Raw genomic sequence first — 25,528 nt, forward strand, 5'->3', positions numbered from 1 at the left:
TCGCTACGTAGCGACCGAGCGGGACGGACGCTCGGCCGCTACGTAGCGACCGAGCTTGGCTCGGGCTCGGTCGCTAGGGACGGACGCTCGGTCGCTACGTAGCGACCGAGCTGTGTGCATGCTTGGTCGCCGCGTATCGATCGAGCTTGGCTTGTCCGCGGTCTGATTTCCATACTCGAGTTTGTCCGAGGCCGATTTGGATACATGTCCGTTGCCTTCGGACAATCGGTATTTAGTGGTTCGATTGAGATTTGGACGATATTTTACTGCAAGGCTCTTCGTAAAGATATCTTTACGAAGATTACTTTTCGTAAAAACGTTTATACTGATTTTTACGGACTTTCAGACATTGATTCCGTCGTGACCGATTTTGACCCCAACAATCATCAACAAATGTCGCAAAGCTTTGTCAATCTAGAGGAGCAAGAAGAATACTAACTCACGGAAGGTGATTGAACAACTAAAGATGGACATTCAAAAAGCCTATGAAGCTCCTACTATTGATTATGTTCATCTCCAAATGCTGAAGGCTCAGCTTCAACTACAGTACAGGATGGAAGAGGAGTATTGGAGAACCAAAAGCAGAATTCTCTGGTTACAAGCAGGCGACAAGAACACGAAGTATTTTCACGCCAAAAAAAACAGAGAAGAAGCTACAATAGAATCCTTCACCTCCAGGATGAAGCAGGGAAACATTACTCCACTGTCAAAGATATCCATTCTCATATCCTCACCTATTTCAGGGATTTATATACAAGAAAAAGAATTATTATAGATCCTCTTCTCATGAATGGTATACCTCTGACAGTTACAGAAGATATCAACAAAAGTCTTACCAGTCTAGTAACAGAGAAGGAGATAAAAGATGCGGTCTTTGCCATGAATCCCGAGAAAACACCAGGTCCTGATGGCATGACGGCAGCTTTCTACAGACAGCATTGGGAAGTCATCAAACCATGTGTTCTCTCATACGTTAAACTTTTCTTTGAACAATCCTATCTTGACCCTAGAATTAACGAGACCCATATATGCCTAATACCTAAAATCGAAAATCCCATCACTATCAAGGATTACAGACCCGTCAGCTTAGCCAATGTAGCTTATAAAATCATCTCCAAAATATTAGCTGAAAGGTTGAAACCCTGGCTTCACAATATCATCACTGAAAACCAATCAGCTTTTATTCCGGGTCGTCTTTTCACAGATAATGTCCTCATAAGCCATGAACTTATGCATTCACTCCACACAAAAAACTTAAAAAAAATAAGTTTATGGCTCTTAAGCTTGATATTGCAAAAGCTTTTGATAAGGTTGAGTGGTCCTTTATTTATTTGGTGATGGAGAAAATGGGTTTCTGCAGACAATGGAGAGATTGGATCATGAAGTGCATCTCAACGGTCTCATACTCAGTTTTAATCAATGGAGAACCATCTAAGACCATCAAGCCCCAACGAGGACTGCGCCAAGGTGATCCTATTTCTCCATATCTATACATCATCTGCACTGAAGGCTTATCACGTTTGATCAAACAAAACATTCAGGAGAAGAAAATTCATGGGTTTCAAGCTTGAAGAAGTGGCCCTCCTATCTCACATCTTCTCTTTGCGGATGATTCTCTCCTCTTTTGTAAAGCAACAGAAGAAGAAGCCATTAACATCTCTAAAATCCTCAAGACTTACCAAAAAGCTTCGGGCCAGGAAGTCAACTATAACAAATCGGCTATATTCTTTGGAAAAGGTACTCCTCAGAACCTCCAGGAAAGAATTGTTAATCATATTGGCATAACAAAAATAGGAGGTTTTGGTCGACACTTAGGCTTGCCTGAGTATGTTGGTAGAAATAGGAAAGAGGTTTTCCAGTATATAGTCCAAAGGATTGAAAATAAGTTAGAAAATTGGTACTCGAAATTCCTGTCCCCAGCCGGTAAAGAAGTGTTGCTGAAAGCAGTGATCACTGCTCTCCCTGCTTATACAATGTCCTGTTTCCTGTTACCTAAAGTTCTTATACAGGAAATCACCAAAGCTATGAGGCGCTTTTGGTGGTCGGCCAACAAGGACAACCATTCTATATCATGGATTGCATGGGACAAAATCACTGCTTCAAGGAAGGAAGGAGTTCTGGGTATTAGGGATATGATGGCTTTTAATAAAGCCTTGCTAGCTAAACAAGTCTGGCGCCTAATTAAACAACCTTCTTCATTGCTAGCAAGGGTTTATAAAGCTAAATACTATCAGAAAACGAACATACTGGACTCCAGGAGTTATCAAACCTCAAGCTATGCCTGGAGGAGTCTAGTTCAGACCTTTCCTCTAATTACACGAGGGATGAAATGGATCATAGGAGACGGTCAGAGGACTAGAGTATGGTTTGATAATTGGCTTCCTGGACCGCATAATGTTGCTCCTGATGGTCCTGCTTCCTCTGCTTTACCAAATTTGTTGGTCAAGGATCTTCTTGCTCCTTGTCACACACGATGGGACATTTCTAAGCTTCAGGCTTTGTTCCATCCTGAATATATTCTTAAAATTTTGAGTATTCGCTTGTCAATTACAGGGGCACATGATACTGCATACTGGATGTATAGCAAGATTGGAGCCTATACCATTAAAACGGGCTATCACATTCAGAAAGCTATTGACAAGGAGAATGCTCATAATTCGGTTCCTTCCGATCCTGTAATAGCTCAGCGTGATAAATGTTTATATAAGTTATGGAATCTGAAAATCCTCCAAAGATAAAGCTCTTCTGGTGGAAGTGTATCCACAATGGTCTTCCTGTTGCAGAAAGTCTTAATATCAGGGGCTGTAGAGTTTATAGGTACTGCCAGTTATGTGGGGAGGAAGTAGAAATGGTGAAACATATGCTTTTTGGCTGTAGAGTTGATAGAGAAGCTTGGAACCTATCACTGTTGAATACTTGTCCCCAATTTGATCATCTGAATACAACTCTTAGTCTCTTACAGGAACTCATTGAACGTATGCAACAAGGCTTAACTGATACACTTCCATTCTACCTCGGGTGGAGATTATGGAAGATGTGCAATAAGGTTGTTTATGAGAACAAAAGAGATCACATTATCCAAGTTATCCACGCAGCGATGATGGATAAGCAACTGTGGGAAGAAGCGCAAAATCATAACTCAGTCAATAATCCACAACATTCAGCTGTAACCCAAGTTCAGGTCGCCTTCCCTCTGAGCTCGCTTCTCCATTCTCTTCCCCAACATATAGACCATTTATGTCTTGTAGATGCATCCTGGAAGTCACCAGAAGATCAAGCTGGTATAGGGTGGTCCTTAACAAGCATAGAAGGCACTCCTAGACTTCAAGAAAGCTCTGCAATTGAGCTTACCTCATCATCATTGGTAGCAGAAGCAATGGCCATGTTGCTAGCGGTTCAACAAGCGCAAACACTCAGGTACGATAATGTTATTTTCATAGGGGACTGTGGGGAGCTATTCAAGTGCTTAAGAATGGAAGCTATAGATGGGAGAATGCATGCAACTTACATAAACGAAGCAACTTCCATAGTTAAAGATATAGTAAACATTGCTAAGCAAAATAGTTTCCCCTTTCTTTATGTTCCTAGATACCTTGTTGTAACTGCTGATCACTTAGCAAAAAAAGCCAGGTGGAATAAACAACAATATGTAATCACCTGGCACTAGCAATGGGCATTCTACAATTCTCATTTCTTATGAAATGAAAATGTTGACAAAAAAAAAAAGACAAACTATTTTCCAGATTCCTTTTTCTATTGTTCAAAAAAAAATCCCCAAACAATCCCGATATCTTTCTATCGTCTCTGGCTTTCTCAGCCAAACCTTAAAACTCTATCTCTAGGGTTTTTTTCTTCTTTCCTCTTCTTCTTCGTTTTCGATTTTAACTTCTGGTGTTGGAAAGTGACAACGATTCTCTAGCTTCTTCTTCTTTTGGTTTGCGATTTATTTGTTTATTGGTTCTGAGATTTCCGGTGGAATCTTGGATGGCATTGGAACAGCAATTGAAGAAAGAAGAAGAAGATCACTCGAGGAAGAATAACAGATAAACGGCAATCTCTTCCAGGTTAGAACCCTAGTCTGATAAAGAATCATATGTACTGCAATGTGTCTCTTCTTATACAAAATCACTGGCCGATAATTTGTCTCTTGTTAATATTTTTAAGCTCCTGTTGTGTGTGTGTGTTTTGTATACTGAACTTGAGTTCTCTGTGTGAAGGCAAGCTGTTGCGACTCGGTGCTGTACCACAGGACGTGCTCGTAGCGTCAGTTTCATCGTCTTTACTGATCCTTGTGTTGCGGAAAGAGTCACCATGGAGAAACACACCATCGATGGCCGCACGGTACCAATCATCAACCCATCTTTTAACTTTATCTTTTGCATATTCAGTTAAGTCGTAACAATCATTTTTATAGGTTGAGGCAAAGAAGGCTGTGCCTCGAGATGATTTGGTTTGGATCAGGTTATTTGAATTTCAGTAACTAACAAGTTTCAAATTGTTGCAGTTTCCCTGGGAAAGCCGTTGGAGTCTCAATCGGTGGTGTAACGGCCCGGTTCCTGGCCCATAAATTTCTTTGGGAATATGGGCTTCTCTACGGCCCATTTGACAAAGACCTAGGGTTTTTCTTTCCCCTTTTCCTATAAAAAGAGATGCACCCTCCCTTTTTGCCTCATTCAGAAACTGAAGCGAAGCTCTGTAGAGAATTCCCGGAGACCAGAAACCCTAGCCGTCGAGCTCTCTTCCTTTCTCTCTTGCACCGTCTCTCTCTCTTCTCTCTCTCTCCCGCGCGTTGCTCTCTCTCCTTGCCGTTGCTCTCTCTCTCCTCGCCGTCGCTCTCTCTCTCCTCGCCACCGCACGCTCTCTCTCTCCTCGCTGGTGCCGTGTGGTGGTGGTGGTGACCAGATCTCAACCTTCTCTCATCCTTGTTTCCAGATCCAGATCCAGATCTAGGCTAAGGTGGAGTGTCTTGAACCCATCTTGTTCTCATGTTCTGTATACTCTTTTATGCTGGAGTTAGGTTTGATTAAACCATGTTTGAGAGCTAGGATAATAGAACATGGATATTACTAGGTTGATAAATGAATGGATCATGATGCATAAGAACCCTCACACTGTTAAATGGGACTTAATGAACTGAATTGAATTGTTGTGGTGATGATTGATTGGTAATTGATGCTTGTACGTTTGAATGTGTAGTCCCATGAGTGGTTTGCGATTAAAGCTAGGATGGTAGAAAGAAGTGAATGCTAGGTTGATAGATGAGAAATGAATGTTAAGGTTATTGGGTAGAATCTGTGTGTCATGAGTATTGTATGTGACACCAAGAACGGGTGGCGTCTAGTGAATGAGTTCAAGTCCAAGACTAAGTGAAAAAGGAAAGTGAATGAGAATGAGAAGAGATAAGTGAAAGTGATAAGGATGTGAAAGGATAAGTGAATGTATAAGAGAATAATGTCAAGGTTAAGCATGGGTCGGGAAATCATATAGAGTCTAAGGAAAGTATGTGTGGCAGTAGTTCCACGCTAGGTATCCATAGGAGATGTGGCGAATCCACAAGAATATGGACGCACCCATAGGAGATGTGGCGAATCCACAAGAATATGGGGTAGAAGCCTAGTAGGAGCTACCCACAGTGATAAGAAACGAAGTGCCAACCGCGAGAGGCGGGATATAAAAACGTGCATTGTAGAGTCCTTAGTCCATGGTCGGGTAACGGGGTGTTAAAGGTGTCATAGGATTGAGTCGGTGTTGGGGTAAAAAACGGTTACGACAAATTTAACATTCAAAACGTCCGAGGAAGAAAATAAGAATTTCTCCAAAGGGTACTTTTCGAAATAGATTCTTCCTTACGAAAAAGCTTTACGGAAGAAAGAATCGAGACGTCCGACGAAAGCTCAAAAAAGGTCGTTACGCAGCGACCGAACGTTCGTCCCGCTCGATCGCTACGTAGCGACCGAGCTCGAGCCCAAGACTCGGTCGCTACGTAGCGACCGAGCTCGGCCAAGCTCGGTCGCTACGTAGCGACCGAGTGATCGTCCCGCTCGGTCGCTACGTAGCGACCGAGCTCAAGCCAAAGCTCGGTCGCTACGTAGCGACCGAGCTCGAGCCAAAGCTCGGTCGCTACGTAGCGACCGAGCGCTCGTTCCGCTCGGTCGCTACGTAGCGACCGAGAGCTCGTCCCGCTCGGTCGCTACGTAGCAACCGGGCTCGAGCCAAAGTTCGATCGCTGTGTAGCGATAGAAACCTTCCGAACATTGACAGACATCAATCCATGTATTCTCGTCAAACCATCAAATGCTATCTCCCGAAGACCGTAGCAAGCTCAGTCTATGTTTCCGCTATTCTAAATCATCGATCAAACTTTGCGAATTAAAAACCGCGGAAAGTTCGTTCTTTATCGAAAGAATTCGTAGTAAACGTGTCGAGTCGGAAGACGGCCCAAAGGGACCTAAAACACGACTCGAGGCCCATCCTACGATTTCTTAACCAAAAGCCCGTAAACCACAGCACGGTTTACGCTTGGTCCACAAGGAAGGATAAATGTCAAGTTTCCGCGGATAAATACGGAAGTTTTGAAGATAATTGTGAAGATCGGGAAAAATGGAATATCTCCATTTTTATGCTATGACGGCTTAAGGGAAAAAGAGTAAACGCGTAAACCGACCTTGGAGCTAGTATATAAGGAGTCCTAGGCGAGGAGCATGGGAGAGAACTTTTTCAGAGAAAACTTAGCACTTAGAGCAATTTAGGCAATTTTCCGTTTTTGTTATTTCGAGCTGCGACTCAATTAGGTTTAGCCGTCTTAGGGTTACTAGAACTAGGAATCTCGCCGACAGCTCTCGAGCCCAGGCTTATACCTTGTTGTAAACGCTCATACGCAAATTCGGAATAAGATCTTCTTTGCTCTCTTTTTCGATTTCTTATACTTTATCGTTGTTATTCTCGTGTTCTGATTGCTTGACGTGTGGTAATTAGCAGATATCCGGGTCCTCTGGGAAATTAGGGTTTTCCTAGTTTCCTTATTTAAACGGAAATCGACAGTGCGAATTTCGGTTCCCACAGTTTGGCGCTAGAAGGAGGGAGGGGTAGGAATCAATCTAACCCGCAAAAGCCACTCAACGATCAGGAACGGTATGCAAGATTCGACGTGTGCGAACGTCATCCCATTCAAGGGGGGAGCAACGGTCGATCGAGCCAAACCTCGAAACGATCTCCTTGTTATCGAGTTGACGATTCGAGATATCGACGTCGCTAGAGTGCTGATCGATACCGGAAGCTCGGCCGATATCATCTTCAAAGACACTCTTGAAAAGATGAGGATCAATCAATCCGAAGTCACAAAATGCCCAAGCCCACTGCTAGGACTTTCGGGGGAAACAACCATGGCCTATGGATCGATTAGTCTCACTGTCAAAGCCGGAACCGTGACGAACGTCACAGAGTTTCTAGTCGTTGACCGTCCTGCATCTTACAACGTTATCATGGGAACGCCATGGCTGAACACCATGCGCGCAATCCCATCAACCTACCACCTTTGCCTCAAGTTCCCGACCCCTAACGGAGTCGAGGTAATTTGGGGAAACCCGAGAGTTTCACAGGTTTGTTTCGCCGCGGAACTAAAACGAAAGAGACCAATCCTCGAAATCACTCCTAGAAAAGCGGAGAAAAAGATATCCAGCAAAGATACGAGAAGTCAGGATTCAGCGGAATTCTTCTGGCAGTCTCGCAGCATCGCAGCTCTAGATGAAAAACGCGAGCCAACATGCAACCCGTGGTAACGATCTGTCTCGACGAAGCCTTCCCAGAACGCTGCGTCGAGATTGGAGCCAATCTCCGCTAGCCTATAAGGACAGAACTCATAACCTGTCTTAAAAAGAACCTTAATACTTTTGCATGGGCTGCGGAAGATATGCCGGGAATCGACATTAACATAACATGTCACGAGCTGAATATCGATCCAACATTCAAACCCGTCAAACAGAAAAGACGGAAGCTAGGACCCGAACGTGCTGCCGCAGTAAACGACGAGGTCGAAAAATTGCTTAAAGTTGGGTCGATAACAGAAGTAAGATACCCGGACTGGCTCGCCAACTCCGTAGTAGTCAAAAAGAAGAACGGGAAGTGGCGAGTTTGCGTGGATTTTACCGACCTAAACAAGGCATGTCCAAAGGATAGCTTCCCTCTACCACATATCGATCGATTGGTAGAAGCAACAGCGGGCAACGAACTCTTATCCTTCATGGATGCCTTCTCAGGTTATTATCAAATTAGGATGAATCCCGATGATCGTGAGAAGACTGCGTTCATTACCGATCGCGGAACTTATTGCTATAAGGTAATGCCCTTCGGCCTCAAAAACGCTGGTGCAACTTACCAACGACTCGTGAACCGAATGTTCTCCAAACAACTCGGAAAAACGATGCAGGTTTATATCGACGACATGCTCGTCAAATCCCTCAAAGCAAGAGATCACGTGTCACATCTCGAAGAATGCTTTCGACAATTAAATTCCCATAACATGAAGCTCAACCCGACAAAATGTAGATTCGCCGTGGCATCAGAGGAATTCCTCGGCTACTTGGTCACATACCGCGGTATCGAAGCAAATCCAAAGACTGACCGGCAGAATCGCAGCGCTCAACCGATTTATTTCACGATCAACAGATAAGCGCCTGCCCTTCTACGACGTCCTGCGAGGAAATAAAAAATTCGAATGGTCGGAGGAGTGCGAAAACGCCTTCCAACAGTTGAAGCGCTATTTAGCTACTCCTCCAGTCCTTGCAAAACCCGTGGAAGGGGAACCTTTATTCTTGTACATCGCTGTGTCGGCAACGGCCGTAAGCGGAGTCCTGATCAGGGAAGAACGCGGGGAGCAGAAACCTATTTTCTACATAAGCAAAACCTTGCTGGATGCCGAATCTAGGTATCCGTTGATGGAAAAATTGGCATGCGCGGTCGTAACATCGGCCCGAAAACTAAGACCATATTTCCAATCCCACACGATTGTCATCCTCACGACTTTTCCCTTACGGACAATTTTGCATAGCCCAAGTCAATCAGGCCGATTGGCTAAGTGGGCGGTCGAGTTGAGCGAGTATGACATCGAATACCGACCGAGGACAAGCGCAAAATCACAAGTGCTCGCAGACTTCTTGGTCGAACTTCCAACGGGAACAATAACCAATGAGGACCCAAATTCCACCTGGCTCCTCCACGTCGACGGATCCTCATCCAAGCAAGGATCGGGTATCGGAGTCCGTCTCACATCTCCGACGGGCGAGATCTTGGAACAATCGTTCAGGCTGGAATTCCATGCCTCGAACAACGAGGCCGAATACGAGGCATTAATTGCAGGGCTACGTTTGGCTCACGGATTAAAAATACGTAATCTCCACGCTTACTGCGACTCCCAGTTAGTGGCCAGTCAATTCAGCGGAGAGTATGAAGCCAGAGACGAAAGGATGGACGCGTACCTCAAACTGGTCCAAGGTCTAGCTCAAGTCTTCGACTGTTTTGCCCTTACGCGGATCCCTCGTTCCGAGAATGTCCAGGCGGACGTCCTCGCGGCCCTAGCATCAAGTTCCGATCCAGGACTCAAAAGGGTAATTCCGGTCGAGTTCATCGAATATCCGAGCATCGGACCACCAATCGTCGTCAATCTCATAGAAGGCCAAGACGACGAAGAAGAAACTATCACACCACCACCATCAGAGCAATCTGATTACGGCTGTGATACCCCATGGCTTCAGACGATTCGAGACTACATCGTCGACGGGCAACTACCCGCCAAAAAATGGGCAGCTCGCAAGATCCGAACACAGGCCGCAAGCTACATAACAGTGGACGGCGAAATCTACAAATGGAGATTCTCCAGACCACTCATGACGTGCCTGGAAGGAGAAAAGGCGGGAAAAGTAATGGAGGAAATACATTCCGGCTCCTGCGGCAACCATTCCGGCGGAAGATCACTAGCCGTGAAAATCAAACACCATGGATACTATTGGCCGACAATGATCGGAGATTGCGAAAAATTCGCACGAAAATGCGAAAAATGCCAAACGCATGCACCAACCATCCGACAACCGGCCAAAGTTCTTTCTTCCATCACATCGCCCTACCCCTTTATGCGCTGGGCCATGGATATTGTCGGACCTCTGCATAATTCAAAGCAAAAGCGTTTCCTTCTAGTCCTTACCGATTTTTTCTCAAAATGGGTAGAGGCGGACACGTACGCAAGTATAAAGGACGCCCAAGTCGAGAATTTCGTATGGAAAAACATCATCTGTAGGCATGGAGTTCCTTACGAGATCGTAACCGATAACGGGTCTCAGTTCATCTCCACCCGATTCGAAGCATTCTGCGAAAAATGGAAGATACGACTCAACAAGTCAACTCCCAGATATCCGCAGTGCAACGGACAGGCTAAAACAATCAACAAGACCATTCTCAACGGACTGAAGAAACGCTTAGAGGCCAAAAAAGGCAGATGGGCCGACAAACTCGAGGGAGTCCTCTGGTCTCACCGTACCACCCCAAGGAGAGAAACAGGAGAAACTCCCTTCACTCTGGTATACGGCACGGAATGCATGATTCCCGCGGAAGTTGAATTTCTCGGTGTTCGAAGAAGGTTATTACCCGAACGAGAGGAACTCAACGATGCTATGCTCTTGGATGATCTCGACCTCATTAACGAGCGCCGAGATCGAGCGTTCATCCGAATTCAAAACTACCAGCACGCCGCTGCAAAATACTATAATTCCAACGTACGAAATCGTAGGTTCAATCAGGGAGATCTGGTCATTCGCAAAGTCTTCCAAAACACCGCTGAACGAAACGCGGGAAAACTTGGAGCAAACTGGGAAGGTCCCTATAAAATCGAAATAGTCGTCCGACCAGGTTCTTACGAAATAGCCAACATGCAGGGCAAAAAAATTCCTAGAACCTGGAACGCGATGCATCTCAAAAAATACTATCACTAAACAAACCAACCCGCAATCACTGAACTACGAGACGGCTTGATCTCCGCAAGGAGTACGTAGGCAGTTTGTCGAAAGGCAAATTCAGCTGTCCCCCCTCATTAAAAAGGGGGGGAGTGGGTACGTATACTCGTATACTCGTATACTCCCAAAAATCGAAAAAATTTCTTACCACTCTCTTGGTGTTTTCGACTTATCAAAACATCCTCACCCGTAAAATCATAACGAGGTCTTCGGAAATTAGTCGGCTGCTTGGGAGAAGCAACCTTTAGCATCGCGAGACATCGCAAAAGATGCCTCAAAGGTTATTTCCTCCGAACAAACGAAACCTCCGTCACAAAAAAGACATATATATGCACACATTAACACTTATTTTGCGCAAAATATTCAAACACAACGGCACTCGCCACCAAGTCCGATGCTGATCACATCGAACTCACAAACGTCCTAAACAGACATAGCCATCTCACGGAGATGACTCTCTTACATCCGACACAAGGATAATAGCGCTATAAAAGAAATCCGAAATTTTGGTCTAGCACTTCCGGTCTCCGGAGAGATGCTCGATTCGTATCAAACAAGTCGTATAAGCCGAGAACCTATCGCGGACTTTACATCGATACGAATCAGGAAGAAATCGCGACAGGAAAAACGATAGCCGGTTAGTCACCGCACAATCCTTAAACCGAAAGTAAACCTAGGTCTTGCCCTAAACCCAGCGCACTGGTCTCTAACATCTCAAAGGCATGATATCGAAAGATAAGAGATTCTTAAACCATGCCTCTATATTTATGTTCGACATCTTCAGCACCCCCGCAGAGTTCACACCTCGCGGAAGAACTCTTGAAACATTTCTCGAATGAAACATTTCACAATCGAAGAAGGACATGAGACGACAACTCATCACCTTCCTCCCCACTATTCACAAACTCATAAAAAGCGCTATCCGATTATCATACCATAAAAAGAAAGCCGCGGAGCGGCAGGGATTCAAAGCCACACACGGCCAGTCCCGAAATACAAACAAGGCCATTCAAGGCCGAAACATAAAAACATAAAAAAAAATCTCTCGCAAGAGATCTAACCCAAGTCATCCTCAGAATTCACGCCCCCTCTTCACCCGCTGCCTCGTCCGAGCCTGGAGCCGCACCACCTCCGTTTTCTCCGACCATCGGGTCTTTCCCCTCTGGGTCTTCTGAACACGTCGGAAGGAAGCCAAAGCTCGGTCCCTACGTAGTGACCGAGCGCTCGTCCCGCTCGGTCGCTACTTAGCGACCGAGCTCGAGCCAAAGCTCGGTCGCTACGTAGCGACCGAGCGATCGTCCCGCTCGGCCGCTATGTAGCGACCAAGCTCGGCCAAACTCTGTCGTTACGTAGCGACCGAGTGATCGTCCCGCTCGGTCACTACGTAGCGACCGAGCTCGAGCCAAAGCTCGATCGCTACGTAGCGACCGAGCTCGAGCCAACGCTCGGTCGCTACGTAGCGACCGAGCGCTCGTCCCGCTCGGTCGCTACGTAGCAACCGGGCTCGAGCCAAAGTTCAATCGCTGTGTAGCGATAGAACCCTTCCAAACATTGACAGACATCAATCCATGCATTCTCGTCAAACCATCAAATGCTATCTCCCGAAGACCGTAGCAAGCTCAGTCTATGTTTCCGCTATTCTAAATGATCGATCAAACTTTGCGAATTAAAAACCGCGGAAAGTTCGTTCTTTATCGAAAGAATTCGTAGTAAACGTGTCGAGTCGGAAGACGGCCCAAAGGGACCTAAAACACGACTCGAGGCCCATCCTACGATTTCTTAACCAAAATCCCGTAAACCACAGCACGGTTTACGCTTGGTCCACAAGGAAGGATAAATGTCAAGTTTCTGCGGATAAATACGGAAGTTTTGAAGATAATTGTGAAGATCGGGAAAAATGGAATATCTCTATTTTTATGCTATGACGGCTTAAGGGCAGAAGAGTAAACGTGTAAACCGACCTTGGAGCTAGTATATAAGGAGTCCTAGGCGAGGAGCATGGGAGAGAACTTTTTCAGAGAAAACTTAGCACTTAGAGCAATTTAGGCAATTTTCCGTTTTTGTTATTTCGAGCTACGACTCAATTTGGTTTAGCCGTTTTAGGGTTACTAGAACTAGGAATCTCGCCGACAGCTCTCGAGCCCAGGCTTATACCTTGTTGTAAAGGCTCATACGCAAATTCGGAATAAGATCTTCTTTGCTCTCTCTTTCGATTTCTTATACTTTATCGTTGTTATTCTCGTGTTCTGATTGTTTGACGTGTGGTAATTAGCAGATATCCGGGTCCTCTGGGAAATTAGGGTTTTCCTAGTTTCCTTATTTAAACAGAAATCGAGAGTGCGAATTTCGGTTCCCACAGTCGGTCTGGTAAGATGCGTCAGTTAAGTCTAGGGTTTGACGTGTGTGGCAATGAGTGAGATCATTGTATTGATTGATCATTAGGTTGCTAGAATTGTTTGGACTTAATGATGACGATATGAAATGATAAGATGCATTAACTGATTGTAGTAGCTAGTCAGTCCTAGTTCCCGCATAGAGTAGGATAGAGTGTCATGCGTGCAGGCTGGTCTAGAGTCACTTCGCTGAGTAACTTGTTGCTCATTCCTCCATTTTCATTTCCCTATGCGCAGGACTGTAAGTAGAAGTATATGGATGTGGGTGTGATGGTATTTCAAAGAAGGTTATGCGTTCGTCGACTCTTGGGACCAGTAACGGGACACGTAGGGTTGTCTAAATGAGTAGACATGTGTACATAACGCCCTTTCGATAACTCCGGTGGGACGCCGGGGGATCGGGCCGTTACAATTGGTATCAGAGCTGGATAAGATCCCTTAGTTCTGTCCTAAGGGATCAGCATTTCCGACGTTTTCAAAAAAAAAAAAAAAAAAAACTCGTTTTCGGAAAAAAAAAATGGATTGCTAATATTACTAAGTATTTTTGGATTGTGAAAAGATTATTTGAAAATCCCACTATATCCATACTTCTATTATGGTTCTGATTGAAATTTTATTGCAGGATGTTTTCGCTTGACCATTATGAGTGGAGGATGCCGCGTATGCACTACGGACGGAGGAACACCAGGGAGTATGCCCAAAGGCGTCACCATGACATGGAGGGTAACTTGGTGCTACCCATGTTCCCGGATCCTGAAGAGCAGTACAGGGAGTTTCCATTCAGGTACCCGCACGAGCAGACTGTGAGGCGTAAAGTGTTGATGCCACATTTCCAGAGGATGGCTATGGAGGAACGCATACTACAGGGCCATGCAAGGTTCCAGCTTGGAACCGAAGAGGGGCCCCCGAGGAAGCGTGGCCGTCCATGCAAGCCGCCAAGTGCAGCGGGGGGAACCCCGAGGGTGTTCACCGGGAAGTGCCAGTGTGGAGTGCTGATCAAGAATGCTCAAGAGGACCAATCAGTCGCTTGATACACCGAGGACTTCATCAACCAAGCCAAGCTGTGCAAGCCAAAGAATGCAGAGACATGGTGCGGATGGTATAAGAACGGGCTTCGCAAGGAAATCCAGGCGCAGTTGAGGGGTGTTTTGAAGCCCCTGGAGTTCGCGCTAGTGAGACGGATGGCGGGTTTCACCATAGAGGCAGAGGAGAAGATTGCAGCCAATGTGGCCGCTCTCTCGAGCATGGAAGGAGGGAACCCGGGTAGGGACGCCAAAGGCCAGGAGGTGCTGGTCGGGGAACTCGCTAAGGGAAAGCGGGGACGTCTGCGGAAACCTCCTACAGAGACATGTGATTGTGATGTACTGGTCCAGATGGTTCAGAAGCCATGCAAGATGAGAGATTACCTGGAGGAGTTCTTGGATACGGCCAAGAGGTGTCAACCGAAGCCAGCAGAGGAGTGGTGTCATCTGTTTAGGGCTGGGCTACGTGGAGATATTCGTGAAGAGCTCGTGGGGGTTCTGGAGCCTCTGGAATTTTCACTGGTGAGAACTATGGCCAACCAAGCACTGCACGCAGAGGAGTGGTTGGCGGAAGGTGAGGCGGAGGCCGAGTATGATCGCGTCGTGGAGGGTGATGAAGACCTTGGACCCGAGACCCGCTGTGCCCCGCCATGTCAATGTGGCTAGACGAGATCCTAGGGACGATTCGTAGGAGTAGGACACGTGTTTCGCTATTGGTGTTATTTCATTTATTGATTATTAGTGTTGGTGTTCTTTCCATTCTTTACGGCATTCTGTGTTTTGTGCAGATGCGCTGAGTTTTCTTTTACAAATTATTGTAGTCCTACTCCTTTTATTTATCTATGACATTCATTCATTGGTTTTAAAGATCCCAATAGAGTTATCATGCCTTGTATGCCTCCCTTGATTGTTGTGTGAATGTGTGAGTCCATTTCGATGACAAACGATAAGTCCGAAAGATGGGGGCCTTGGAATTCGGGGACGAATTCCGATTAACGGGGGAAGATTGTAACGGCCCGGTTCCTGGCCCATAAATTTCTTTGGGAATATGGGCTTCTCTACGGCCCATTTGGCAAAGACCTAGGGTTTTTCTTTCCCCTTTTCCTATAAAAAGAGATGCAGCCTCCCTTTTTGCCTCATTCAGAAACTGAAGCGAAGCTCTGCAGAGAATTCCCGGAGACCAGAAACCCTAGCCGTTGAGCTCTCTTACTTTCTCTCTTGCGCCGTCTCTCTCTCTTCTCTCTCTCTCCCGCGCGTTGCTCTCTCTCTCCTTGCCGTTGCTCTCTCTCTCTCCTCGCCGTTGCTCTCTCTCTCTCCTCGCCGTTGCTCTCTCTCTCCTTGCCGCCACACGCTCTCTCTCTCCTCGCCGGCGCCGTGTGGTGGTGGTGATCAGATCTCAACCTTCTCTCATCCTTGTTTCCAGATCCAGATCCAGATCTAGGCTAAGGTGGAGTGTCTTGAACCCATCTTGTTCTCATGTTCTGTATACTCCTTTATGTTGGAGTTAGGTTTGATTAAGCCCTGTTTGAGAGCTAGGATAATAGAACATGGATATTACTAGGTTGATAGATGAATGGATCATGATGCATAAGAACCCTCACACTGTTAAATGGGACTTAATGAACTGAATTGAATTGTTGTGGTGATGATTGATTGGTAATTGATGCTTGTATGTTTGGATGTGTAGTCCCATGAGTGGTTTGCGATTAAAGCTAGGATAGTAGAAATAAGTGAATGCTAGGTTGATAGATGAGAAATGAATGTTAAGGTTATTGGGTAGAATCTGTGTGTCATGAGTATTGTATGTGACACTGAGAACGGGTTGCGTCTAGTGAATGAGTTCAAGTCCAAGACTAAGTGAAAAAGGAAAGTGAATGAGAATGAAAAGAGATACGTGAAAGTGATAAGGATGTGAAAGGATAAGTGAATGTATAAGAGAATAATGTCAAGGTTAAGCATGGGTCGGGAAATCATATAGAGTCTAAGGAAAGTATGTGTGGCAGTAGTTCCACGCTAGGTATCCATAAGAGATGTGGCGAATCCACAAGAATATGGACGCACCCATAGGAGATGTGGCGAATCCACAAGAATATGGGGTAGAAGCCTAGGAGGAGCTACCCACAGTGATAAGAAACGAAGTGCCAACCGCGAGAGGCGGGATATAAAAATGTGCATTGTAGAGTTCTTAGTCCATGGTCGGGTAACGGGGTGTTAAAGGTGTCATAGGATTGAGTCGGTCTGGTAAGATGCGTCAGTTAAGTCTAGGGTTTGACGTGTGTGGCAATGCGTGAGATCATTGTATTGATTGATCATTAGGTTGCTAGAATGTTTGGAATTAATGATGACGATATGAAATGATAAGATGCATTAACTGATTGTAGTGGCTAGTCAGTCCTAGTTCCCGCATAGAGTAGTATAGAGTGTCATGCGGGCAGGCTGGTCTAGTCACTTTACTGAGTAACTTGTTGCTCATTCCTCCATTTACATTTCCCTATGCGCAGGACTGTAAGTAGAAGTATATGGATGTGGGTGTGACGGTATTTCAAAGAAGGTTATGCGTCCGTCGACTCTTGGGACCAGTAACGGGACACGTAGGGTTGTCTAAATGAGTAGACACGTGTCCATATCGCCCTTTCGATAACTCCGGTGGGACGCCGGGGGATCGGGCCGTTACAGGTGGCTCTGCTGCTCAAGCTGAGGTGACCTGAAAGCTTGATTCTTTCTGTTCTGTATTATTGAAAAAATGCCATGTTCTAAGTTTCTGCTTTATAGAAATCATAGAGCTTGAAAAGGGTAATCATTATAGTAGTGTAGAATCCTTTGATATGGTGATACTTATATTAGTAATCCACGAGTTTTGTTCAGTAGAGAAAACTCTGTGTGTGTGTGTGTTTTAAGCTAGTTTTCCATTGATTCTGAACAGGCACCTGCTCAAGGTGAGGTGTCTTTACATGAATGCTTGATTCTTGTTCAAATCTTTGTTTCTGTTCTCTATTATTAAACAGTGAGATGCTCTAAGTTTCTGCTTAATAGAAACCATAGACCTTTGTGTGTGTGTGTGTTTGAGGTAGTTTTCCATTAAACAGTGAGATGCGACCTTGATAAGGGTTTGGAAATCTATTATTAAACAGTGAGAATGCTCTGTCCACGAGTTGTGTTAAGCTTTTCTCCATTGATTGTGAACAGGCACCTGCAGCTGATGACGATGATGACATATCTGTTTGGTGACGAGAGTGAGGAGGAAAAAAGAACTGCAGAGGAGAGTGAGGCTGCTAAGAAGGACACCAAGAAGCCCAAAGAGAGTAAGCCTCTCTTTGTTTTACTGCAAGCATGTGTGTGTCTATTGCTTTTGTTGGGATCTCATGTGGTGAGTAATAATTGTTGCAGCAAACCTGGTTCCAGTTGGTTACAGTATCAAGAAGCTCGCGAGCATCAACTATACACCAAGCTCGAATGACAAAAGCTGAGAAGTATTATTTCTTCAACAGATCAATACACAAGCTTTTCAAAAAATTGTATGATTAACGGATGTAACATATCAAATATACATTTGTTGAAATGTTTATTTTTGGCTTATTATGTATCAAATCTCAGTATCTCATCCAAACACGTTTCTGATGCAGAGTTTTTACTAGAATTAAGTTGGCCTAACTTGTTCTCTGATTTTGTTTATCACTAGGTTTGATGGTTACATGTTCTGTTTTGGAGTTCATGTATTAACCTTGTAATTCTTGGATCGTTAATGAAAAAGCATATAGTATTTCAAACATAAACCACAAACTCTAAAATTTAAAACAAAAATATAATTTTATAATTTTACTTTTTACTTTGGATTTTTGAAATATTAAACATTACTAATAACCATATAACTTCAAACACAATCTTAAATCCACACCCTAATCCCTAAACCCCAAACTTACACTCTACATACAAAGTTATAAATCTAATCCTTTCAAACTTATATTATAAATTTTAAACTTAAACTCCAAGTATATTCTAAAACTCAAATCATATAATTAATTCTAACTCTTAACCATTAACCCTAAACCACATACCTCATATTAACATATATCATAATACATGAAATCTTAAATTTTAAATAATTTATAATTCTATAAGATAAATATACTAATCCAAACTATATATAAAATTTAAAATTATGCATTTCCAAAATAAATTTAAACCACAAAATAACAAACAACAAAAATATATAATAAAAGAAACATTCTTATTAAAATATTATTATTTTAATATTTTACTCAATCACACAATCACAAAATTCAAATACAAAATTTAGATTTTTAAAAATTTAAATTATGATATCAAATTATTTAAAGTTTAGATAATTTTTTGGGGATTAACTCTATATACCCCATACCCCCTTAAATGAATTTTTACTGCCCCCTCTCTATTCTCCCTACCTTTTTATCCTTACACTCCCCAAATTAGCCTTTCATTTATTTCTCCAATTAAATAAACCAACCATAATTCAATCACCTACATGGCCCACAAAACAACCTTAACCAATCCGATTTCTCCTGACCCACATGTCTCCTTTTTCATCGTACAACTATGTTCCTCTCATCCTCTATAAGCGATTTTTGAAGCTAAAAAAATAGACAATTCAGGTTCGTTTTCGATAATTTTTTTTTGTGATATTACATTTAAATATCGTGTATATGATGGTTAACGTTAAAAAAGTAAGATTTGATGAAAATTTAAGAGATTAAAAACAATTTCAAAAATTATGTTTAGGGCTATCGGGTATTTTAACGTCCGTTTTTGAGGAATGTTTTGCTGAAATGTTATTAAAACAAGTGTATATCTCGGATAGTGTAAAAAAAAAGAAGATCCGATGAAAATTATGAGTGATTTAAAAAGATTTTGAAAACTATGTTTATAGATTTTGGGTATATTGTATGTGTGTTTTGATGATTTTCTGTGTGTAATTTCATTTAAGATGAATTATACATCATGGGTAATGTAAAATCATAACAATAGGGTCCTAAAAGCGAATTAGCTAGTACAAGGATAAGTTCTGGGTATTACTGGTATAACTAGTTTTACTAAAGCAAAAAAGTTTAACTGGAAATACTAGAATTACTATATTGATATTTCTTACTAGTATTACTGAATTAAATTAGTATTAGTAAGAGAAGATTGTACGGTGTGAGAATTAATTCTAAGCATCTTAATAATGAGAATTCTAATGATATTCTATTTTATTTTAGGAAAATGCAAAATCCGTATTGCACAATCATTTATTTTGATTGTGGAGGATATTATATGAAAGATGGGACTGAAATAAAATGTATCTCGGAGATGGTGAAGGAGAAGATGAAATCCACACGATTGTGTTGATGAAATCAATGGAGGAGATCACTTACTATGGTTTGGTTGAGTGTATTTGCAGAAAGATAAGGGTAGATGAATCTAAGGTGTAAGTGAAGATTAGTTACTTTCCAATGGTATTGTATTCATACAAGCCATCATACATCTGGAATGATGAAGACGTTTTTGGTTATCTACTGCAAGTAAATCATGAGAAGTGTAGAAGTGTTCTACATGTGGAGTTCATCAATGAAGAAGTGCAACTTTCAGAAGAGGATGATGAAACTGATAGCTATGTCGGTGTATCTGATAGAGAGGCTATAGAGGCTGGTGATGAGGATGGTACTGAGAATGATGAAACTGATGTCTATGTCGGTCTATCTGATAGAGAGGCTATAGAGGCTGGTGATGAAGATGGTAATGGTGGTGTGCTCACTTTTCACGAAGACATTGAGATGCATGATGGTGTCAATCAGAGATGGGATGATGGTATGGATTTGGTTATAGGTCAAGAATTTATAACCAAGGAGGCAGCAAAAGTTCTTATTCAAGCAGCGTCATATCAGAAATCTTTTGAATTTGATATAATTAAGTCGGATACTAAGAGATTTGTGGTTAAATGTCGAGGAGCCAAAGATGGGTGCAATTGGTTTGTGCGAGTTGCAATGTTAAAGAAGTCAAATATTTGGACGGTTAGAAGTTTCATCAAGCAGCATACATGTTCTGTCGTTACAAGAACACTGCCTGATAGAGAGGTTGGTGATGAAGATGGTACTGAGAATGATGCAACTGGTAATGAAGATACTGGTGGTGTGCTCACCTTTCACGGAGAGATTGAGATGGGTGAGAATGTCATAGAAAGAGATGAGCATGTGTTTGAAGATACAGAAGTAAGACCACAAGTTGTCTATCAGCCACGGGATGATGGTACAGGTTTGGTTTTAGGTCAAGAATTTAGAACCAAGGAGGAAGAAAAAGTCCATATTCAGACGGCTTCACATCAGAAATGTTTTGAGTTTGATATAACTAAGTCGGATACTCAGAGATTTGTCGTTAAATGCCGAGGAGCCAAAGACGGCTGCAAGTGGTTTGTGCGAGTTCCAAAGTTAAAGAATACAGAACTTTGGACGGTTAGAAGTTACATCAAGCATCATACATGTTTTGTTGTTACTACAAGAACACTGCCTAATAGAAGGAAAGGCACATCACAAATCGTTGCATATGTTTTGGCTCAAGATTATACTGGTACATTTGACACACCAGTTACCAAAGTTCTGATCGATTTGGTTCATCGAAGGGTTAGTGTGCATGTTTCATACACCTCAGCATGGAGAGGAAAAAGAGAAGCTGCTAATGAAGTGCGAGGAAGTCCATAAGAGAGTTTTACTTTATTATACTGTTATATGCACATGCTGGAGCAGAAAAATATTGGCACAAGAACTCGTGTGGTAGTGGATGAGGCCAACAAATTTAAGTATCTGTTTTTTGCCCTGGGAGCTAGCATAGAAGGGTTCAGTGCGATGAGGAAAGTCCTCATTGTGGATGGAACACACCTAAAAAATGTTTATGGTGGAGTTCTCCTTGTTGCGACTGCTCAGGATCCTGATCATCACCACTACCCAATTGCGTTTGGTGTAGCAGATGGTGACAATGATGAAAGCTGGATATGGTTTATGGAACAGTTGAAATCAGTGATATCTGATGTCCCGGGATTGGTATTTCTTTCAGATAGAAACAAAAGCTTGATCAAATCAGTACATCTAGTGTTCCCTGAGGCCGAACAAGGGTATTGTATATGGCATTTGTCTCAGAATGTTAAAGTCCACGTCCATAACAACAAAGATACTTGTGCAAGCAAGTTTAGAGACTGTGCACACGCTTATACGGAGGCTGAGTTCAAGTACCATTATCATGCTTTTCGCCGGAGGTATCCTAGTGCAGTAGCGTATCTTGACAAAAGTGTTGAAGAGAAGAAGTGGGCTAGATGTTACTTCAGAGGAGATAGGTACAATGTTGACACCACCAATTCACACCACCAATTCAGTAGAATCTTTTAATGGTGTTATCAAGGAAGCGAGAAAGTATACCTTACTACCAATGTTTGATGTTATCATTGCGAAAATGTCTGAATGGTTTAACAACCATAGGAAGGAGGCAGCTGAAATACCATACACACTGAAGCTTGTGCCTATTTTGGAAACCGAAATGTCTAAAACATGTGTTGATGCGGGGTTTCTTACAATTGACGAACTAAACAGCTTCCATCTTGAGTACAATGTGCATGGTACTGACGGCAAGGTTTATACTGTTGATATGGCTAGGAATACTTACAGTTGTGAGCAATTTGATAAAGACAAATATCCTTGTTTGCATGGAGTGGCTGCTGCCACATTCATGTCGAAGGCAGCGGGAAGGGAACTTCATCTATCTGAGTATTGTTCAAAATACTATTTGGTGGAGCAATGGGCTTTGGCTTATCACAGGACCATATATCATGTTCCTCATATGTCTGATTGGGTTATACCAGAAGATGTTAAAGCAAAGAAAATACTTCCTCCAGATTTTGAAAAGAAGAAAAGAAAACCACAACAAACAAGATTTCCATTAGTAGGAGAATCCCGTGGAAGAGGCAAAAGAGGCAGACGGGGAGCTAGAGGAGCCAGAGGCAGAGGCAGAGCCAGAGGAGAAGGTATGGCATCATGTTTTGAATGTGAGAGTAGTTCAGGTATTAACTAAGGTTTACTGGAGATTACTCGGCTTATTATGTGAAATCTGGACTACTAGTGATTTCTGGTATTATTATGTGCAATTTGGATTACTGATTCTGACTAGTATTATTATGCACAATTAAGATTACTGGGTTTTACTGATATTATTGTGTGCAATTTTGATTACTAGGTTTTACTGGTATTATTATGTGCAATTCGAAACCAACATATATCACTAGGTTATGTGTAATTTAGACTATCTTTATATGATTATTTTCAATTCTTAGGTTACGTACATAATAAATATATAGATTAGACTATTTTTGTTAATTATTTTCAATAGTTTAAGAAAATCTTAACGGTTTCCCGAAAAACTTCCTTAACTTTCATTGTTAGTATGTGAATGGTTAACAATATAGTAAGGAAAATTTTACAAAATACATATTTCTGGTAAATTGTTTATGTAAATGTCTTCTATGACGATAATAATAGGGAAATGTCATTGGTTCTACTACCAAACCTTCATCTCTGAGATAGTTTTACTAGAAAAACGTAAAAATCGCCAAAGTCTTACTATCTGTATGGTAGTATTACTACCACCTTAAGGATTACCATAGGTATTACTAAGTTTTAAAAATAATATTCTGATATTTAGGACGGCTGCACGTTTTACATGTGAAATGCATTTTTTAATTCTTTTTTAAATAATATTTTCTCTTTTTTAGTGTTTTACATGTGTTTACTAGTTTTTGGTATATTGTTTTTCCTTTTTTAGTGTTTTTTGGGCGTAATAAACCCAGTAATTCTAGTTATCTATCTTACTCATTTTTGGGCATAATAACACTTGTAACTCTAGTTTTCCAAACCTGTTTCAAACATCCAAAATACCAAGTTTAAACATTCTACAACCTAGTTTCAAACATCCAAAATACTTAACATCCCAAATACATAACATCCAAAATACATAACATCCTAAATACATAAAAGCCTAAGGCTTTGTTTTACGCTTCTTCCCCTCCATGAAAGGAGTCTGCACCCACTGTGATTTCCTCTATAATCTGCCACTCTTCTTAGGTGTATCAACAACGACATTCTCCTTGCAACTATGCATGATCCAAAGACTCGGTGCTTCCTTGTAAATGACCATGATCCACCTTTGCTTTTCTTCCTCAGTGTATTCCTCAACAACTTCCCCAGTCTGTTCCTCGACAACTTCCCCAGTCTGTTCTTCAACAACTTTCACAACCTCTTCCTCTTTTTTCTCTTCATCCACAACTTTCTCCCTGCTTTTTTCCTCTGTTTCCACAGCCTCTTTCTTTTGTTTCTCTTCTTTGACAACTTTCTCACCTTTTCCAGGTTCATCCTCCATACGCTTAATTATTGGTCTCCTTGCAGCCATTGCCTTAGTCCTACCACGTGGCGGTGTTGGAGTTCCCTCTGACTGATTCCCACGTGGTGGTGTTGGAGTTTCACCGGTTCTGTTCGTCTCAACCCGAGGCTCATTGTCATTATCTTTGGGAGTTCCCTCTGTCTGATTCCCACGTGGTGTTGTCGGAGTTCCTTTTTCTATCTCTGCCTCCCGTGCCTCAGATTCCACCTCATCAGTCTCATTTTTCTCCTTTTCTTGCTCCCTAGTTTCAGACTCTTTCCCTTCAACTTCTTCTTCTTGATCATCTTTCCCTTCAACTTCTTCTTCTTGATCCTCTTTCCCTCCAACCTCTACCTGATCATCTTCCCCTTCAGCCTCAGGTTCCACCACTTTTTCTTCATCTTGCTCATCATCCTTGTTGGGGTCAAAATCGGTCACGACGGAATCAATGTCTGAAAGTCCGTAAAAATCAGCATAAACGTTTTTACGAAAAGTAATCTTCGTAAAGATATCTTTACGAAGAGCCTTGCATTAAAATCTCATCCAAATCTCAATCGAACCACTAAATACCGATTGTCCGAAGGCAACGGACATGTATCCAAATCGGCCGCGGACAAGCTCGAGTATGGAAATCAGACCGCGGACAAGCCAAGCTCGATCAGTACGCGGCGACCAAGCATGCACACATTCCGCGACCAGATCGTATTGAAATAAACTTCGGTAATATTCCATGGGTAACTCCAAGCAACTTTCACCTAAGATCAAAATCACAGCGGGAACGTTTCTCGTAGAACCCGCAGAAACAATGCTACTTTGACATATGTATACATATCACTGATTTACGACCTTTGTAAAATCGGTTATATGATATGATAAATTATCGTATAGCCCACAGTCGAAAATCATATGATAAATTCTTCGTAACGAAACTAAGTCCTAACAACCAAACGGTTAACGGAAAATCTGAACTTTTCGAAAATTGACCAAGTTCAATACGCTCCACAATTCACTTTAAGCCCGCAACGTTTTAACCATAATACGCGGCATGTAAGGAAAAATTTGTAACAAAGCTTCAAGAGCTATACGAAACATCCTAAAACGTGCACGAAATACATCTCGGAAGGCCAACACTTCACAAAAGCACTATGAAGGAAAACGCTTGTTCCCACGGAAAAATTTACACGACACCTCAGTCATAATTCCTCGATCGCAAATAAAACTATTAGCATCCAAACATGAACAACAATTTTGGCTGCGAACATTCGTAGTCAAACTAGAATGTTTTTCAAACGCATGGCTAAAACTAAACCCTTGCAACATCGCGAAATATCTTCAAGCCCGCGAACATTTCAAGCACGAAACGTGGCATACGAAAGAATAACAAATCTTCAGCATCGCGAGACGTCGCAGACGCCTGAAGATTAGTTCTTCGACGAAATTTCCTTCCTCGATAAAAACACCTTCATGGAAGACCAAACAGTCATACGCACTAACATCTTCTCAAAAAATATTCTTCGCGAATGCTCGAAACGGTATTTTTTACCATTAAGTTTGTTGCTGATCACAACAAACTCTCAACGTCCTAAACAGACATAGCCATCTCACGAAGATGACTCTCTTACATCCGACACAAGGATAATAGTGCTATAAAAGAAATCCGAAATTTTGGTCCAGCACTTCCGGTCTCCGGAGAGATGCTCGATTC

At 42.6% G+C, this 25,528-nt stretch overlaps 2 protein-coding genes across 7 annotated transcripts; both read left to right on the plus strand.

Moving 5' to 3' along the window:
* The first annotated feature begins 179 nt into the window (after positions 1-179).
* Positions 180-24,396, plus strand: LOC103873600. 6 transcript variants are annotated; one of them, XM_033274075.1, is made up of 6 exons: positions 180-4,064; positions 4,218-4,341; positions 4,505-4,536; positions 17,092-17,114; positions 17,602-17,717; positions 17,803-24,396. In XM_033274075.1, exon 6 carries the CDS (start codon positions 19,881-19,883, stop codon positions 21,120-21,122), a length of 1,242 nt encoding a protein of 413 aa, XP_033129966.1. In that variant the 5' UTR covers positions 180-4,064; positions 4,218-4,341; positions 4,505-4,536; positions 17,092-17,114; positions 17,602-17,717; positions 17,803-19,880; the 3' UTR covers positions 21,123-24,396. The 6 variants fall into 6 exon arrangements, with proteins under 6 accessions (XP_033129966.1, XP_033129965.1, XP_033129963.1 ...); XM_033274074.1 differs by having other exon boundaries at positions 4,218-4,536; XM_033274072.1 differs by having other exon boundaries at positions 4,415-4,536; positions 17,092-17,717.
* On the plus strand, positions 21,156-21,803 carry LOC117126105. The gene has a single exon (XM_033273498.1). It carries the CDS (start codon positions 21,156-21,158, stop codon positions 21,801-21,803), a length of 648 nt encoding a protein of 215 aa, XP_033129389.1.
* Positions 24,397-25,528: the final 1,132 nt, after the last annotated feature.

This window comes from Brassica rapa, chromosome A06 (assembly GCF_000309985.2).
Source record: "Brassica rapa cultivar Chiifu-401-42 chromosome A06, CAAS_Brap_v3.01, whole genome shotgun sequence".
Classification (NCBI taxonomy): Eukaryota; Viridiplantae; Streptophyta; class Magnoliopsida; order Brassicales; family Brassicaceae; genus Brassica; species Brassica rapa.